This window comes from Xyrauchen texanus, chromosome 48, assembly GCF_025860055.1.
Source record: "Xyrauchen texanus isolate HMW12.3.18 chromosome 48, RBS_HiC_50CHRs, whole genome shotgun sequence".
NCBI lineage: Eukaryota > Metazoa > Chordata > Actinopteri > Cypriniformes > Catostomidae > Xyrauchen > Xyrauchen texanus.
In genome coordinates this window covers 24,496,986-24,516,398 of record NC_068323.1, presented here as the reverse complement: position 1 = coordinate 24,516,398, position 19,413 = coordinate 24,496,986, and the positions used below count along the sequence as shown (strand labels likewise).

The 19,413-nt window shown below is 36.8% G+C and overlaps 1 protein-coding gene across 1 annotated transcript; it reads left to right on the top strand.

The window, feature by feature from the left end:
* Positions 1–8,935: 8,935 nt before the first annotated feature.
* Positions 8,936–16,800, top strand: LOC127639848 (transmembrane 4 L6 family member 1-like). Its single transcript, XM_052122134.1, has 4 exons — positions 8,936–9,179; positions 12,430–12,501; positions 12,588–12,730; positions 15,498–16,800. Exons 1-4 carry the CDS (start codon positions 9,003–9,005, stop codon positions 15,694–15,696), a joined length of 591 nt encoding a protein of 196 aa, XP_051978094.1. The 5' UTR covers positions 8,936–9,002; the 3' UTR covers positions 15,697–16,800.
* Positions 16,801–19,413: the final 2,613 nt, after the last annotated feature.

The window sequence follows — 19,413 nt, the reverse complement described above, 5'->3', positions numbered from 1 at the left end:
GGCAGAGAGCGCAGATGATGTGGCGGTCTCCGGTGCTGAGAGGAGCGCGGCATGAGGCGCAAGTGGAGCGAGGCATCTTGAAAAAGACGCTCGTACTCTTTTGTGAATAGTTCGTAAGAACTAGCTTGCTGAATAAAAAAGATACGTCGTCAGATGGCGTAGCTCGCAGGATGGCTGAAGGTGGCTGAGACGGCCGGCTTCTTCTAGCGCTGTCCACGCTTGCTTGATGCCCCTCGAACGGCGACGCGGCTTCCAGGTCAGCGATGCGAAGAGCTTCGCTGAAGAGATGAAAATCAGGGTTCCAGCCTACGAACTACGCTTATATGCACTCTAGTCACGCCCATTTTGGCGGGCTTTGATGCAGTGAGCGCGCGGACGCCTCTCATTGGATGCGAGTTCGCCCAAGCTCGTCTATAGGCTGCAGCAGTTGCCGCAGAGCAACCTATGAGCTCGCTAGCTAGCCGGCTCAAGGTCTGCAGCTGCCGCACTGCATTGACAATGGATACAAAAATTAAGGATAATTTTTTGGCTTCAATATCTCAGAAAAGATGAATCTTTCCCGTAGCGTAAGCTAGCTTACGCAATACGAGAGAACCTCTCGTAAGAGAACTGAACCGACTTTTAGCATCACACATTGGACATTTTACCTAGGAACTGCCAGAACTTGCCAGAACTAGTTATATGCTCTAAATTGTTTGTCATGTGCCCTGTTGATAATTCACTTTCATGATCCACAACTTTTCAAACAGTGCTTTGTTTAATTACGTAAGCAAACAAGCCATTTCTGTAGGTATTTCTCAATCGGCTGTGCACTCAAAGGAATTACACTGACTAGAGGAATGGATATTGACAATAATAAGAGATTGTTTTTCTAGCTTAATATGTGACCTTTTGACCCTGGACGGTTGAGTTGCCCACTCTCTACAGAGCCAGGAGCGGAGATCTCCCCAGGAAGTGAAATGGTGTATTTCTCTGTAGTGGCAGGAAGGAAATCCCCGCACTCTATTATTAGCATTCACTGGGCTTGTCCCTCAAAACGCCCTAAAGTTTACATCATTACCTTGTCAAAAAGTGTTAATAAAGGGAGTTTAGTTTATATATAGAGAATGGTTATTAAGAAACATTTGAACACATTCCTTTTCAGTAGGAGTTTCGAATTGAAGGCTGTTTTGAGACAAATGTCCAATTGCTTAAATGTATGCTAGTTGCTCATTAACCTGTTCGGTTTTGTCTGTTGAATAAATCCTTTGTTGAATTCATCTCTTTTTATCAGTGACCTCCTAAGCAGCGATCAACACGTTTGTGAAATATTTTTTGGGTTATTTTTGTGTCGGACGAAATGTAGGAGGTCAAAGGAAGGGCTTTTTATGTGAAATACTGGTCACAGAAAGAGTGATTTCAAATAGACCTTTATCACAGCAGTGCCATTTTTGACTTTTGACGGGAATGACATTGAGGCTGTAAGGTATAGACTTATCATCTCTTTAATGGGTTGTACTGTTGTTTTAAGTATTTTTGCGTGGGAATTAACATTGAAAGAATATCTTTCCAAGAAATTTCAGTTGACAAAAATGTCAGAAAACATAAGTTGACTCTCTTTCTTTCTCTCTCTCTCTCTCTCTCTCTATTCTCACTCTCTCTCTCTCGCTTCCTGTATGTATCTGTCTTTTCGTGCCCAACAGACAAATTTCTCTCTGTATAGTCATCATAGTGATTGACCCAGGTCCAGGCAAGACATCTTATTTAATGCTGTGATTGGTAGTGGTGAATATTCAGCAAATATTTTGCTAATATTTACAGTTCTTTGGGGAAGGCTAAAAAATAAATGTGTGCAAATCTTGGCAAACAGTTCTTTGAGGAAGCTATAGCAAAAATAATTGTCTGCTGCTAGTGGCAAGCAGATTTTTGGTGAACCTGAGGCAAATATCCATCACTGTTGGCAAATGGTTCTTTGGGGAACCAATGACAAAAATACATTTCTGTCTCTACTGGCAAACGGTTCTTTGGAGAACCTATGGCAAAAATTCACCACTACTGGCGAACAGATCTTTGGAGAAACTTTAGCAAAAATAAATGAATGCCCCTACTGGCAAATTGTTCTGGCAAACTGTTCTTTGGTTAATCTTTGGCTATCAGACAGATCTTTGTAGAACCTTTAATTAAAAATAAATATCTGCCACTACTGGCAAAACTGATCTTTGGAGAACCTTTGGCAAAAATAAACATCCACCACTACTAGCAAATGGCTCTTTGGTGAACCTTTGGCAAATATCCGCCACTGCCAGCAAACATATTTTCATGGAAACTCTCGCAAAAATAAAAATGTCCGCCACTACTTGCAATCGGTTGTTTGTAGAAAATATGGCAAAAATCCCCTACACCTGGTAAAAAGTTCTTTGGTGAACCTGTGGCAAATAATCACCACCACTGGCAAACAGTTCTTTGGGGAACCTGTGCCAAATATCTGCTACTACTAGCAAACAGATCTTTGGAGAACCATTGACAAAAATATATGTCTGCCACTACTGGCAAATGGTTCTTTGTGAGCCTTTGGAACATATCTGTCACTACTGGCAAAGAGTTTTTTTGGAGAAACTTTGGCAAAAATAAATGTCTGCAACTACTGGAAAACTGTTCTTTGGAGATACTTTGGCAAAACTAAATGACCACCAGTTCTGACAAACTGATCTTTAAGGAAACTCTGGTGAAAAGAAATGTCCACCACTACTGGCAAACAGATCTTTGGTGAATCCTTGGCATAAATAAATGTCTACCACTACTGGAAAGCAGATCTTTGGGGAACCTGTGGCAAAAATAAAATGTCTGCCACTACTGGCAAACAGATCTTTGCAAAAATGAAAGACTGATCATCCAGGTAGATGATGCACACTGATGGTGGATGAGGAGAGTCCCCTGTTCACTATGTAAAGTGTTTTAGTGTAGTGTCAGTAAAGCGCTATATAAATGAAACATTCCTTCATTCATTAATTCATGTTGAGGACTGATGGTGTGCCATGATCATGATTGTCTTTTAAAGATATGAACAAAAAAATCTATATGTAAATCTAAACTGAACTCATTTCTGAAATTCAAACTGAATTAACCCCCCAAACTGAGGGAACAAGCCACATATGATTAAACAACTCAAAGTGGGAAAATGTGAGTTTTAAGGCTCTTGAGAAGAGAACATTTCTGCTTACCCTCAACAGAACACACTGCTTGCCTAAAAATGACCATGTTTATAAATCTCTAGATGAGCATGTGCATAGCTTACCTCTTACCCAAACAAGTCAAGTCTTGTCTGAATCATTGCTTCACAAGTTGCTATAAACAGCAAAATATTAACTGTCAAACATCTTATCAGGCCCAACGTGCACACTTGAGAGTATATGACTGTATATTAACTGTTGTATCTAATGATAGAACACGTCAGATGTTACCTAACATGCCATAGTTCAGAATGAATCCCACAAGTGTTTGAAGAGTCTGCTGCCAATGGACGAATATTAACACAGGAATATTGCATTATTTCCATGTGATGTCTGCGGGTATGGACACACCATGGGCCGAATGAACTGGCCATGGGCCCTTACGGCCCCCTTATTAACTATAAAAATTATTAAATATTTGCAATTAATATTTTCAAATACACATCTACTTTTGAATGACCACAAGTGGAGAAAGATACATATATTTATGTAGTTATAGCATCTACCAGCAGGGGCTATCTCCCAAAACTAACCAGACTAACACTGATCCCTTGGTGTCAGCTGTACATTTCTGTTATGAAATAACCAATGGACAGTGAGGAATGTTCACAGTATGGACAGGGTGGGTCATTGTTAATGTGTGGACACACTCTGACCCAACCACTTGATGGGTGTGTCACGGTCTTTAAAAATTTTAGTCATGTGCACATGTCAATAGGACTTTTGTGAACTCAAGTGTTTTAGAAACAATTCAGACAATGTAGAACATATGGATTTACAGCTGAACGTTTATTGCTGTGAGTCCTCATAAATCCAGTGCTGTGTTTTCCAATGATTAGGCCGCAAAACAAGTCAAAAACGTAAAGAATGTACATATATTTTGCTTAAAGAAAATTTGCAAGGGAAATAGGTTCAAATGGATAATTCACCCACATAATTCGAAAATATTATGAAAATATCTAAAACAGACATCTCAGAGATGCATGTGTGCTATCTGGGATTACTCGACAGTAATCGGAAAGACAAAGTAATCCATGCATCTCGAGAAGCTTAAGCCATGTCTTCTGAAGCAATGCGATAGCTTTACGTGAAAACCAGACCAAAATTGAAGTCCTTATTCACTATAAATCTTGACATCCGGTAAGTCATCCAGATTCAAGTGCAGTGCAGGATTCAATATGGTGATTCTTTGATGCTGGACGTGGTTGCCAAGCACTCAATGCTGTATCATCACACATATATAAGACACTGCATTTTCATTTTCTAGTGTTTACCATCAACCTTTTGGTGACCAGTTTATATTTTAAACATTTAAACATATTTTAAACACTCTATTATTTAACCCGCGACTGCATTTTCGAAATAGCCCAGCTGGGCATGAGGACCACAAACCTGGAAACAATTCAACTTGTTTGTTTTCAGCACATGCATCAAGTGTGTGGAAGTCTGTAAACAAGCTTCTCTCATGAACGTGATAAGGAAAATGCGAATGTCAGGATTTATAGTGACTAAAGACATTTTAGTCCGTTTCTCACCCAAAGCTGTCTTATCACTTTAGAGGACGTGGATTAAGCCTTTTGAGTATTTTTTTTTAGTTTTAGTCTCCAGCGACTTACATTGACAGGATAAAAACACTTCAGACATCCTTCGAAATGTCTTTGTGTTCTGAAGAGGAAAGAAAGTCATACAAGTTTGAGACGACATTAAGGGTGAGTAAATGATGAGAGAGAGTGAATTGTCCTTTTTGGTGAACTATCCTTTTAATTGTCACTATCCCAAATAATTTCACAATGCAAAACCCTGAATGAATGATCCTAAAATAGGCTTAAATTTCTTCATGCAGGATGTAAAGTACTTTCACATTTTTTCCCCCTTTGATTTTAGTGTGAAGTGTTACTGTAAGTGGACGTTTTCATAAGATTCACCCTTTAACAGTTCTTGAAACTTATATAAAGCAGGGACACAGGTTTCTTCAACTCAGGTAAGCAGTTTAATTGAGTACATTTTACAGGGGAGCCTGTAATGGACATCGTCGGGTCATTAGAGTGGTCAGCACAGGTTGTTTTGGGGTTGAAATAGCTTTTTTGTTTGATCAGTTGATAAGTACATCAGATATGTACCAGAAAATATTCTGGTTATTAGTCAAACATTAACGTTACAATATACAGTAAAGTTATGCTCGCAAATAGATTTTTTTGCTTTTTATATATATATATATATGAGTGTTTGTGTGTGTGTTTGTGAGTGTGTGTGTCTGTGTGTGTGTGTGTGTGTGTGTGTGTGTGTGTATGTGTGCGTGAGTGTGTCTGTCTGTGTGTGAGTGTGTGTGTATGTGTGTGTGTGTGCGTGTGTGTGTGTGTGTGTGTGCGTGAGTGTGTGTGTGTGTGTGTGTGTGTGTGTGTGTGTGTGTGTGTCGCTTAAGAAAAACATACTAAACTATGTTTTATTGAAAATGTAAAAAGGCAGGATATTTTTTGTGCTGGTTAGGTTTAGGGGATAGAATATATAGTTCATACAGTATAAAAATCATTATGTCTATGGAGAGTCCAAATAAAGATTGACGCACCAACATGTGTGTAGATCCAAATAAAGAATGAAAGAATAAAGAATGTCTTACAGATGAATGGATGATTCTTATAAATGAGCTTTTTTCCATTTCTCTTGTTACTAGGCATGACAGTATGTAGTACAGAGCACACACTTGCACTTGACTGCTGGGTGTGATATTACGACACATGGTCAAATAATTTACAGTCACATGTAATGATGTATTTCTACTGTCGAGTTCATAGTAGAAATATCCTCTACATGTGTCACTGCAGTGGAATTTACTCTCCCACTAACAAGAGAAGAAATCAGGGGTGGAGAAGTGTGTGTCTTTGGGAAACGCTGACTGAAAGAATAAAGCCCCATTAGATCCATCAGGAAGTCATTTGAGCACTTCCGCTGTTATTTGTGCTCATTAGTCTGAAAAATGTTCTGTCATAAGGACTTTAAAGAGCCAATAATGTTATTAAATATGAGGTCAAAAATGCACTTACCCTGCCAGAGGACCGAGAGAGAGAAATCATATGTATATTTAAATATGTTCATGCACATGCAACTATGAGCACAATAAATGAAGTGCACTAAAGAAGTTGTGCAGCAACACATTATACACATTTTTATCACATTACAGACGTTTTTCCAGGGCACAAAACTAGTTTTTGTTCTTGAATCTCCTCACAGCACAGCTCAGCAAACACAACAGTGGCCAGCTTTATGCTTTGTGGCAATCTGTTGAATTATGTAATACAGATGCGCTATTCCCTCATAACAAGCCATTTTCTTAATAAAGCCAGATTACTTTAATAGCTAATCCTGATCACACAAGCACTGTGGCAATTTCAACCTTTGTAAGTCTGCTTTTCGGTACACACATGGTACAGTACACACAGAAATAAAAATAGACGAGAAAAAAAAATGTGAATAGCCAAGCTCAGATCATTTGATTTGAAAAGAATATGATTAAAAATGCTTTTGTTAATATTGGTCTCATAGGTGTGCTTGTGCCTGAGAGTAAGTTTATGATGCCATCTATAGTCTATAGACTGGAAGTGTTACAAGCTGAAACCATCAGCAGATCATCTGGATCACATGCGTCTTTTAAGACAGAAGACCATTCTAACATACACCATTTGTGTCCCTCATATCCTATACAGTATAATAAATGTACTTTAACCATGAATAGCTTTTGTCTATTTTTACTTTGTGTAATTACAGATATTTTCTAAACACATGAACAAAAATCCAGTTTATTTTAATATATTTGTATATAGTTAATATCTTTTTCTTTTGCCTTTTTTTGGTCTGTTCTCAGCCGTGTTTCCAACCCCAGCATGATGTATTGAAAAATATGCTTATTTGGATGTAAACAACCATATCAACAAGCCAGCATTTTGCATTTATCAAAACGTTTTTAGCTTTTAATCACTTATTAGTGACAATGTGTTATTAAAAAGATTTTAAGATGTGTCCGGAGGTTTTGCGTCAACCCTGTTACCATCAGTTTTCCCTTTTTTTTAAATAATGAACTATTCCATATATCGATAAACTTTGTCATAATGGTATTATAATTCTTTCATGAAAGTGAACTCTTCAAGTAAAATGTATGTCTTATGTTTCATGAAGTTTGGCAGTACTAAAGCACATAACTGGTAATCAGAAGGTTGCTGGTTCAATCCCCACAGCCACCACCATTGTGTCCTTGAGCAAGGCACTTAACTCCAGGTTGCTCTGGGGGGATTGTTCCTGTAATAAGTGCACTGTAAGTTGCTTTGGATAAAAGCATCTGCCAAATGCATAAATGTAAAAAGTCCACCCTGTTACCAGGATTTTGCATAGTAAGCGATTGAAAATTGTAGAATTGTAGTGGATGTTTTTAGAAATATCAGCATATTATATCAGAAATATTGTATTTCAGAAAATATGGTAAATATTCTCTGTCTAAGAAGCTCTTTTTAGTTTTACAACCCCTCTACAAATACAACTGTAAAACTGTCACCAAACAGAATTGCAAAAATAATCACTGATTTCAAACTGATTTATTTCATTTAGATTAAAACGGCACAATGCCTTGGATAAACACTTGTTGGCTTGACAAAGCCATCATAGTGTTATTTTACAAAACTTTGTTTATGTTTTTTTAATTTTAATTTTTTTCAAAATCCCTAATCATAATTTTCAATACCAACTTTTCCAAGAACTTTCAAGCTTCATCCACCAAACTTGGCACAGACCTACAGACTGTTCTGGAATAGTGTGCAAATGTCTTTTCTAACTGATTGGAATAATGTTTTTCATACAGTGGACTATCAAATCGGGGAAATGGGGAAAAAAAATCTCATTTATTTGAGATTAACAATTTGTCTTAAAATGCCAGAATGCAATGAATTAACCCATAAATTAAATGCATAATAATAATAATGCTTAAATAGTCATTATAATTAAGAAGATAACAACATACACTGTAAAAATAATAATAGTAATAAAATGGAAAATATGCCAAAATGGGTAAAAGAGTTGCAAGTAACAGGGTTGCAAATGTATCTTTTAAATGATGTGATCACTCAGTTGGGGTTAGTGAGTTAGGGACCAAATGTTGCTTTGTAGTGACTGATAAACATATATTTCCTAATAAATGATGTAATAATTCTTACAATAAGTTTGGTAACAAGGTTGAATGGTTGCGCTTGATGAATGTAGTCTGCGCTACAATTCAAAAAATGTAGAAAATGAAATTAGGTCATTTACGGATCTTCCCTCTATGCTGTAGAAAAGGTCCTAATGATGTCAAAATTATGACATTGTTATACAAATTAACTTGTTGGATACAGTCAAGACGTCTAAAGTGGAACAGGCCAATTTATCTAACATGTCTTATAATTCTCACTACAATGAAATGGGATTTGTACACCAAGTATACCCTATTCATGAAATGTGCCAACTGTTTATCTGAAGTTAAGTCCCAGAATGCCCCTGAATACCCACACTTACAGAAGGAAATAGCAGTTTTGTGAGGAAAACATCCGCTTTCTCTTTCCGAACTCCCCCACACACAAAGTGTCCTGGTCATATCATCTGTCAGAGCGCTTCTTTCCATTCAGTATAATGTCATCCCACATCCTGTCTCCTCCCTACAGCTCAAGGGGGTGAGGGGGGTCTCTTAAAACCCTTCCACTCCGCCATTCACCACCCCAGTTTTATGTCCCGAGTTAAAGCCGTCTGATCTCATTCCCACTGCTCCGTGTGAACATGTGTTCTCTGGGCTTTGCCAGATCCCTGGGTTTTGCACTCATACCGCTCGCCACCTGCTGCATTGTGGCAAATGTCCTGCTCTTCATCCCTGATGGACAGGTGACCTATGTTCAGGACGATCATTTGACCAAGTATGTCTGGTACTTCATGGGAATCGGAGGAGGTGGTGTGGCTGTGAGTATTGGATTTGTGTTTGTAAATGTGTTCTTTATATGTGGAAGTTGTTGGAGTGTATATGTGTATGGGTGAGATTTTGGTACTTTTCTATGTGACAAAATGTCCCCACAAGGATACAAAAACCTGAAATGGCATTATGGGACCTCCCAATGGTCCACACAAGGATAAAAGCTGAATAAAGGTACAAAATAATCTTTAATCTAGAAATGCTTAAAGGTTTGTGTAGAGTAAGCTAAAGTTCAGAGGTTAGGTTCAGGGTGTATGGTTAGGGTGCAGCAAATATAATTTAGAACCATTTTGAGGCAACAATTACCCCTGGATTTGATTTTCAGGGGCATTTTTTTAACTTTTTTGAGGGAATAATATTATATTGTTCTTAACATGACACATTTACTATGTATTATCCTTTCATTTCAATTAGTTCAATTAAGTAAATTAATTTGCCTAGTTCTCCATCTGAAAAATTAGATTGTGAATGTATTACCTCTTACTCATAAAACTAAATAAACATGAACTCAAATTGTATGCCATGATATGTAGAACTAACCCGTGAATAAAAAAATTAAGAACTACATCAGATGTTACAAATATTTGAGGAATTCATGGGGGCATTTTCATTCCCTCATTTTGAATTTTGGGGGCACTTTTTTGTGGCATGTTTGCACTAAGCCCTTAATTTTTGACCCTAAGTTGTGTAATTGGACTGAGATTTACAACAAGAGTCCACAAAAAGGATCCTTGCATATGTCCCTGGCCTGTCCTGATGTTGCAGGATATGATGCAATCCCATGTTGACTGCAATGTCCACAGTCCTGTTTACTCGATAAGCAAATTGAAGGGGATCTAGAAAGAGTCAAGTGATGTCCTTCAGGTGAGCCAACAACAGTCTCTCAAATGACTTCATGACCACAGACGTCAGAGTGATGGGTCAATAAGTCATTAAGTCCAGTGATTTTGGGTTTCTTTGGGACAGGGATGATAGTGGAGCATTTGAAGCATCAGGGAACTTCACACTACTCCAGTGATCTATTGAAGATCTTTGTGAAGATGAGTGCCAGCTGGTCAGCACTGGATTTTAGATAAGTGGGTGAAACACCATCTGGGCCCTGTGCTTTCCTTGTATTTTGTTTCTGGAATTCACAGCACACCTCCTCTTCACAGATCTTAAGGTTGAGTGGCAGGAGAGGGGAAGAAGGTGGTTTTCAGGAGGTGTTGATGTTTGTGAGAAGTGAAAGTCAGAGTGGGTATGGGGTGTGAGACTGGGCTTTTCAAATCTACAGTAAAACACATTCAGGTCATCAGCCAGTTGTCGATTCCCTACAGTGTTGGGGGATGGTGTCTTGAAGTTAGTAACTAACTAAGTGTAGGCCTCTCTACACTGATGCAGGGTTGTTAGCTGAAAACTTGTTTTTAAGCTTATCAGAGTAGCTTCTTTTATCCACTCGGATTTCCTCATTCAATGTGTTTCTGGCCTGATTGTACAATATTTTACTCCCACTTCTGTAAGCATCCTGTTTGGCCTGACAAAGCTGCCCGAGTTTTGCTGTAAACCATGGCTTGTCACTGTTGTATGTTGAAATACTCCTCAAAGAGTGTACATGGAAAGATGATGTACCAAAGGGCGCTCACACAAAGGCGTGTGTATTTGTGTGTGTGTGTGTGTGTGTGTGTGTGTGTGTGTGTGCGCGTGCGTGCGTGTGTGTGCGTGCATGTTTGTGTGCGTGTGTGTTTGTGCGCGTGTGTGTATGTGCGTGCGTGTGTGTGTGTGTGTGTGTGTGTGTGTGTGTGTGTGTGTGTGTGTGTGTGTGTGTGTGTGTGTGTGTGTGTTTTCAGATACCATATGTGAACAGTCAAGGAATTTTGTTCCAATTGGATTAAGAAAAAAAAAAAAATCATCCAGGTTAAAATGACTGGAACACAACATAAGAAATAAATAAGAAGATTATGTTGAACTACTGATCATAAAACAAATGGTAAAAAATACATTGTTTGTCTTTGATTATAATGAACCACAGGAAGGAAAACTAAAATAAAACATAAATTAGATCACTAATATATGAGTTGTTTCTTCTAGACTGCAATGAGATTAAATGGAAAGCAAATGGTTACTTAAGTCTTCTGCTTATCTGATTTTATCCTGAGAAAAACAAAAAAACAAAAATCTAGTAATGCCTTTTCTTTAGAATTTCAAATGATATTCCAACAATGCCTCAAATTGAGCTCAGATTTGCCAAGATTGCAAAGTCGGCAATCAAAAGTCCAAATAAAATTGTAAGAAGTTTACAAGTTGACTTGTGCAAAAACTTTAAAAAGTATTTGACTCTCAAAGAGAAAAATAAACAAACCCACAAAATGTTATTAAGATTCTTTCTAATTTTACTCTTTAACGCAAACCTAAACATAGCAATAAAGTGTAACCTCTTACCCTAACCATGATTTTAATAGGAAAATAACTTTTGTGTACCACGGAAGAAAGAAAACATCAGTGTTTGGAATGAGATGAAGGAAGCATATTGCTGGTTATTGACATACCTCAGACATTTCTATTGCATAAATAAATATGGAATGAGTGGCACAATTTGTTCACTGATGTTGCCTTCAAATACAAGACTGGATAGGAGGCTCACTAAAATGTTATGTCTGTACTGTATTAATTTGATACTCTGCTTGTTGAAACCTTTTCGTATGATCCCAGTTGTACAATATAAATTTCGCTGTCTGAGCACTTCGACACAGGAAGGGGGTCTGCCTTAAGCGTTTCCCCAACGAACTAGGAAAGGGAGGGGGGCTTGAGTTTTACAATGCTAAAATACAGGACAATATGCGTCCTGAACAGGACGTACTCATTTATGGCAAAATAACATGACACATTTTCCCTTGTTTTACTGTAAATGCTTCAGTACCAGTTCCATATGAATATATGATATTGGTAATCTTAATATTTAAACAAAATGTAATAACTTCACATACAAAACTTTATTATTTTTTTTTCATTTTTAATTTGATGCCACCAAAACGTCATTTTCAACCCTCCCCTCCAATTACCTGGTTCTGTTCTGGTATGAAACACCACTTTTCAAGACTCGTGAATGCCCACTAACCCACCCTATATCCTATTTGACTTAGAAATATGTCAGAAAATGAATATATAAAGAGTTTCAAATTATATTTCCATGCTGACATTTAGATGCTAATAATGAGTGTGTAGGCCACAACTTACTAAATGAAACTCTCTGTCCATGTTCAGATGCTGATTCCGGTCACTGTGTTTCTGGGAATGGGGAAATGTGTGGATTCCTGTGGGACAGAGAGCTGTGTGGTGAGTGTTAATCCCTCATTGAGCCCTCATTCACAGAGCTGCTCTACAGTTCAGCCTTATTGATCGATGTTTTGTTGTGTCTGTAGATGTGTGGTTCAGTGATAGCTGCTCTGGTAGGAATCGCCGGCTCTGGATACTGTTTCCTGATCTCTGCGGTGGCGCTCTTGAAGGGGCCATACTGCTTTACCGCTCTGGGATGGATATCTCCTTTTGAGAACGATGGGCCACAGTATGAGCTCTTTGCGATATTGTGTTAATTCTTAACTGTTTACCATTGGCGGTCTGTCAGATGACACATAAAATGTGTTCAAAATGAACGTAACGATTAAAGTAATAAAATGAAAGGTTGTTCTAATAAATGTACCTACTAAAGTGCATAGCCCTGATGCAGATCACATAAAATATGTATTCATGTGCAGTAGCCCAGGCCAGTTTTAATCACTGCATAAATGCTGGGATAAAGGCTCCAGGCATTAGTAAACTGACCAATCAAAATTTATTTTCAAGGTTATTTGCTTCCATTCAAATTAGGGCAGAAAAGGAAAAATGGAGGCACAATTAAATATGCTTCTTTCTGCATTAATAACCAATCATTATCAGAGGTACATTTTCAAGCCAATTAGCTTTTAGTATCAAGTTAGTGTGTCATCGAGCCTACATAGTGTCGCAACAAAATTTCATGAGTTTTCGGAGGTATTATTGCATTGCACACGTACATTTATAGAGATGGAATCCAGCAAACGTCCGGCTCCCACCGACTCCTACACAAACACAGAGTAAGCCAAAAAACCCAAAAAAACATTTATCTACTTAATCCCGTCTGACTAAGCGGGAACGTGATTGTGGTCAAGCGAAAACTAGAGTGAACAACGGCAGGGCATTTGATTCCTGAAGGGACCTTCATTCAGTTTTGGGGATCAAAATCGACCCTGAATTGGCGTTCTTATTACTGGTCAGGTAATCTTACATAACTGCAAAGCATGTGAAATATAGTGCCATAAGGATTGATCTGTGTCATTTTAGCTAACTTGATCTTGCCCGCTAACGCTGACGAAATGCAAGATACCTTGCTTCGTAACTTTCAAATAATTTTGCGTCATGACAAAACTTCCCATTTTCTCAATGCTGTTGCACAGATGCAGTGTAGAAATTGTTTATTTTAATATAATCAGAATGAGGAGTTCTTCAAGTGTACTGTAGATGAATGGATGTCAATGAATCACCGGTGGCAGCCCATTTTCCACAGCACTGTTTACATGTATATCACCCTTCAAACAGGATTTAATGACACAAATACATGACGTGGCAACTGAACAAATCATGCCTTATATTGATAACACAACAAACCGGCTTGTGTTCTCTTCATGTACTATCAGTATCAACTATACTCTAGCCTGTCTAGATCATGCTAACATACAATACATTAAACATAAGCAGCATATTGACATCACCACAAGCTCAGTAAAGTGAACAATGTTCTTAGCCGATGATGTGCTTTATGTGCAGCTCATCAGGGCCACCTTCTGGTCGAAGGCCCTGGGCAAATGCCTGGTAGACCCGTGCGTTAATCCGTCCCTGTATGCAGGGCCGCTTCTGAGCATATGGGGGCCCTAAGAGAAATCCCAAAGTGAAATCTCCCTTCCCACTCGGACCAACTGATCCTTAACAGATGCTTTAGTCTTATTTGCAGCTTTTAAATTAATAAACAAACAAACGAATTTGCTTTGTGGGGCGCCCTGGTGGCTCGGGGGCCCTAAACGGCTACTTAAACCGCTTATAGCTAGAAATGTTACACATGAATAAATACATATTATACTGAGATCAGGCTGTAATGTGACAGGTGAAGGCAAGTCAAGTGGTTTTTATTGTCGTTTCAACCATATACAGTTAGTACAGTACACAGCGAAACGAGACAACGTTCCTCCAGGACCATGGTGCTACATAAAAACAACAAAGGACAAACACAGGACCACATGACACTACACAACTAAATAAAAACCTATATAAAATACCTATATATACCTATATAAAGTGCATGTGCAAACATGAGCAAAAAGTACAGGACAGTACAAGAAATTTCTGACAATGAACAGGACAATAGGCACAAGAAAGACTGTCAAATTTAACCATAGGATCTTAAAACAAGTGAAAAACTAAATCAAAGTGGGTCATCTATAAATTTGCTGTAATGAAGCAGTGGAGGATGGATTTGCTCTACACATATGTGAGTTTGTAGACATTTGATTGAAAGTGCTTTGTTGGTGATCAGAAAGATTATTATGCATCTTTAATTATCAAGACTATTTAAAAATATCAGGGAGAGATCATCAGTTCTTGTGTGCAGGGGCATAACTATTAGCAAAATATATGATGATAATAATGCCAACTGCAATCTTTTTTTGGTTGGTCAAAAGTTCTCTCGCTTCAATTGGTCTGCGCTTACTGAAATTTGAAGCACTCCCCCCAGTGGTCGAAGCAGAAGGCATCGTTGAACATACGGGTACTTGTGAGCTCCAGTTTCTGAGTGATTTGTCCACAGAGTGGCGCCAAAAGCGAGTTCTAAAGCAAGTTGCTTTTAGTTGTGAATGAGACCAACCCTAAACCCTAAACCTAACCGTCACTGGAGTCAAAATGTATTCTTAGAGGGAATATGCAACCTCTGAAACCCACTCATCATTGATTATGTGAAAACAATTACTTCCTGATTTCCTTGGGTCCAGAACCCATGTTTATAAATCTGCTTGATAATGCAATCAGTCACACCACAAACAATGCTCAACACGTTTCAAATAATGCAAAAAAGTCTATAAGGGAGCGAGTTCACCACAAATCAAACTGTGTTTATGTGTTTAACTTTAAAAAGTTAGAATTACATTTCTGATCATTTTCTGAAAATATATATACAGTATATATATTTTTGAAGAGTTGCAGGCCCTTTTTCGTGTCCTGTACGTGGAAAGTGCCAACACTTTTTCTTCCTCTTTTCCTTTATGCAGGTATCTGTTCGCTCAGAAGCGGTGGTCTGACTGCATTCAGCCGAAACACATCGTGGAGTGGAACGTGACCCTGCTGTCCATACTGCTGGGTCTGAGCACACTCGAGTTCATCATCTGTTTCCTGCAGTTTATCAGTGGACTGGTGAGCGCAGTGTGCAGACCGTGCTGCTACAAACAAGAGTACAGCCTGAACGCTTGAGGATCAACAACCAGCCTCGGCCAATCAGAAAAAAGCCATCCGAGCAGACTTGCCTAAATAGTGCACAGCTCACACTGCATAACACATGGATTCTTTTGATATAAGAGATTGCTAAATGAACAAATGTAAACACTTTATACAGAGAAATTAAACACATTTTACTGAATTTATTGGGACATATGCATTTTGTTCAAATATTAATTATTTTTGTATGATCTCTGTTTTCTTTTGTATGAGAAGTTGTTTTGTAAATATTTTTTTAATTATTGAAAGTGATAAAAAAATATCCTTGATCAATGTTGTTGTATTTACCTATAAAAGTTGCAATATGCTTGAAATATTCTGTTCGATTAATAAATCTGACTTGTTTTAGACTACTTTTTATTTTTTTTGCACCTTATTAATATTTTTGATTAATTCATGCTTTTGGTATTTCAACATGTGCAGATTAAATGGAGTACCAGGATACAGCACTGCCGACAATTCATTGCAATCCTTAGAAAATGTTTTCTAAAGCTTCAATATCCTGGTACAGCAATAATCTGTAGAATATAAAGCCGTATCACACCACAGCACTTTTGCTAAGCCTCTAGACTGATATTTGGACTTTAAGAACATGCACAATTCTAATGAGAAAGCCTTAGGCCTAAAAAAAGTTCTTAAAGAACATAACAAAGTAGAGTAAGTACATAATAAAGTACATAGAGTATGTAAATACATATGCTTCTTGCCACTGACAGCTGTAGTATGCTGTTGGTTACCACAGAAGATCATTTTGACTTGTGTGTAGTAATGGAAGTCTATTAAGCAACCATTGTAAACTTGGCAAAAAGACTTCCAATATAAGTGCATAATAATGTATGATTCTGTGTTTTAAACAAAAGTTTACCTTTTATTTAACCTGCAAATTTCCTTTAAAACATACAGTATGTTTGCTTTATTATTTGACATGACGCAAGCCATCTGTCCCAAGCCATTTCAACATTTAATCGAGTGCAGGATCAATTCAAAATGCCAATCCGTCATATCAGAAATGAAAACTATCAAAAGTGAAAAAAATGTATATCTGTAATTACGACTGCATTAGTAAAATGTTCATTCTTGATAGAAAAAAATTGTCATCACTTGCAATACACATTCTTGAAATAAAAAAATAATTTCAACTAGAAAATTTAAATATAATTTTTCATATCTGTATCTGCAGTTTCGCTTGATCTGTACAAAACATTAATAAATCATTAAGAAACATTATATAATGAATAGATCATTAGTTAATGTTTATTAACTAACATTAATTAATGACATATTAAGCATTATGAAATGTAAATTCAAATACTTACAAATGTTATGATGCTTTCATTCGTGTATGGCTTTGCACTTTTTAAACATCTACAAACAATCTTTACAAATTGCATATAATGATTAACAGATCCCTTACATTTACATTTATGCATTTGGCAGACGCTTTTATCCAAAGTGACTTACAGTGCAATTATTACAGGGACAATCCCCCCCGGAGCAACCTGGAGTTAAGTGCCTTGCTCAAGGACACAATGGTGGTGGCCGTGGGGTTAGAACCTCTGACCTTCTGATTAACAGCGCTGTGCTTTAACCACTACGCCACCACCTTGTTAAAAAATGAGCTCATTTACTTTTTACATTTACAAAATACTTTCAGAAATGATTTGCATTTTTCACCACTTCAAACACTATTCACATTTAAAAAATGATTTATGAATGTTCAGCTAATTTGCAGCCCAGGTCTGTAAAGGTCACGCACTTTCTGTTTGTTTGTTGAGGTCTGTATGATTGATTTGACTATTTACACAGGTTTACACATGTATAACATTTATTCATTATTTGTTCATATTTTGTAGTCTAAACCTAAAGTTAAAACTATTCATCCATTTTAAATGTTTATAAAGGATTACTAATAATCATATAGTACATTTATGGGCACTGGACTTGCCCATACAGCTACTGTAACAATTATTGTGTAAGGGGGAGTTCAGACATCAACACTTAATAACAAGAACAGCATGCATTGAGTGAAACACTGTTTACAGCATTTCTTCTTCTTAATTAGCTGGACATTAATGAATATTTTTCATAAATAGTAAATAGTGTGTAAAATTGTGAAAAATATTAATTAATATGAAATAATTTCTAAAAACATTTGTAAATGTAAAAAATTATATGAGCACATTTATGAATAATTTTATGAAAAAGATTGACAATTGTTCAAATGTACATTAACAAATTATATGTTAATCATAATGTAACATTTGTTAAAATAGTTTGTAGATGTTTAAAAAGTGCAAAGTCATATAGAAATGAAAGCTTTGTAACATAAGTACGTTTTTGAATTGCCATAATGCCTGACAGAGCATTAGATAATGTTAGTTGCATTCATTAGTAAACATTAAGAAGCACATTATCTCATATTTTTAACTTTTTGAATATACGGTAACTAATGATCTGTTAAGCATTATATAATGTTTGTTAATGATTTATTAATTAAACTTGAGGCCTAAAAAAATCAACATTGTCAGTATGCTAAAATACTGATTTAAAAAATTTGAATTTTTACTAGGTGCAATCCAGTTATTGATATTAGAAAAGGACATTTCCACTAGTAACTATGTGATAAGTGATATAGAAAAGGATCATTATTACTAGTGAAATTTCAAGCAGTGAAACTGATTTTCATCTAGTATGAAATGATTGTCTGTAATTGCATTTTGAACTGTAGTGAATGACAGATAATTGTGAAATTTACTAGTAAAATTGCAGTTACAGATTTGTGAGGGTAGTTTGTCACATCAAGGGTTAATGTTTTAAGTGGTACAAATGTAAATACTGATATCAAAAATAAGCACTTTCACTAGGAGTTACTCCATTCCTGATATCAAGAATTGGCATTTTAACAAGGGAAAATTGCATTGCATGATGAAATGGCTTGTGATAGTTTATCTAGAGAAGTGTGTTTCTGACCTTTATTCAGGGTTAAATCAACATGACACAAATTCCCAAAACCCTATTGATTAAAAAAAGGCAGACTTAGGTAATGTAAACAAGATGACTTTTTTCCGGCTCAGCAATGTTTTGCACATTCACCATCTGTAAACACATTCAAACATTACTTGAATAACTATTCTTAATAGTGTTTCTGTATCTAAACTGTGCAGTATAAAACACACACACACACACACACACACACACACACACACACATTACTCATGTATTTAGGTCTGTATCCCATTTAACTTGTCCAAACATTTTATCAACAAAATTCAGATACAAATGGGCAAGTGTAAAAAAAAATATAATAATAATCATAATAATTTAACCCAAAAAGAAAATGCTGTCATTATTTACTTACACTCATGATGTTCCAAACACATATGACTTTCTTTCTTCAATGGAACACAACAGGAGACATTTTGAGGGACGAGCCTTAATCGTATTGAGTCATTTTGACTTCTTTTATAGTACTTCCAATTGTTTTGAAGCTTTACAGCTACTGATCTTTCATTATATCGAAAACAGCAGCATGAACATTCTGCAAAGCTTCTTTTGCTCAATAAAGAAATAGTGGAATAACATCAGGATGAGTCCATTTTCATTTTGGACAAACTATTTGTTTGACATAAATTCAGCCTGAAGCGTGATCAGACAGTTTGTTGAAAAGAACTGACCCCGGCTTTTGTGATAGAA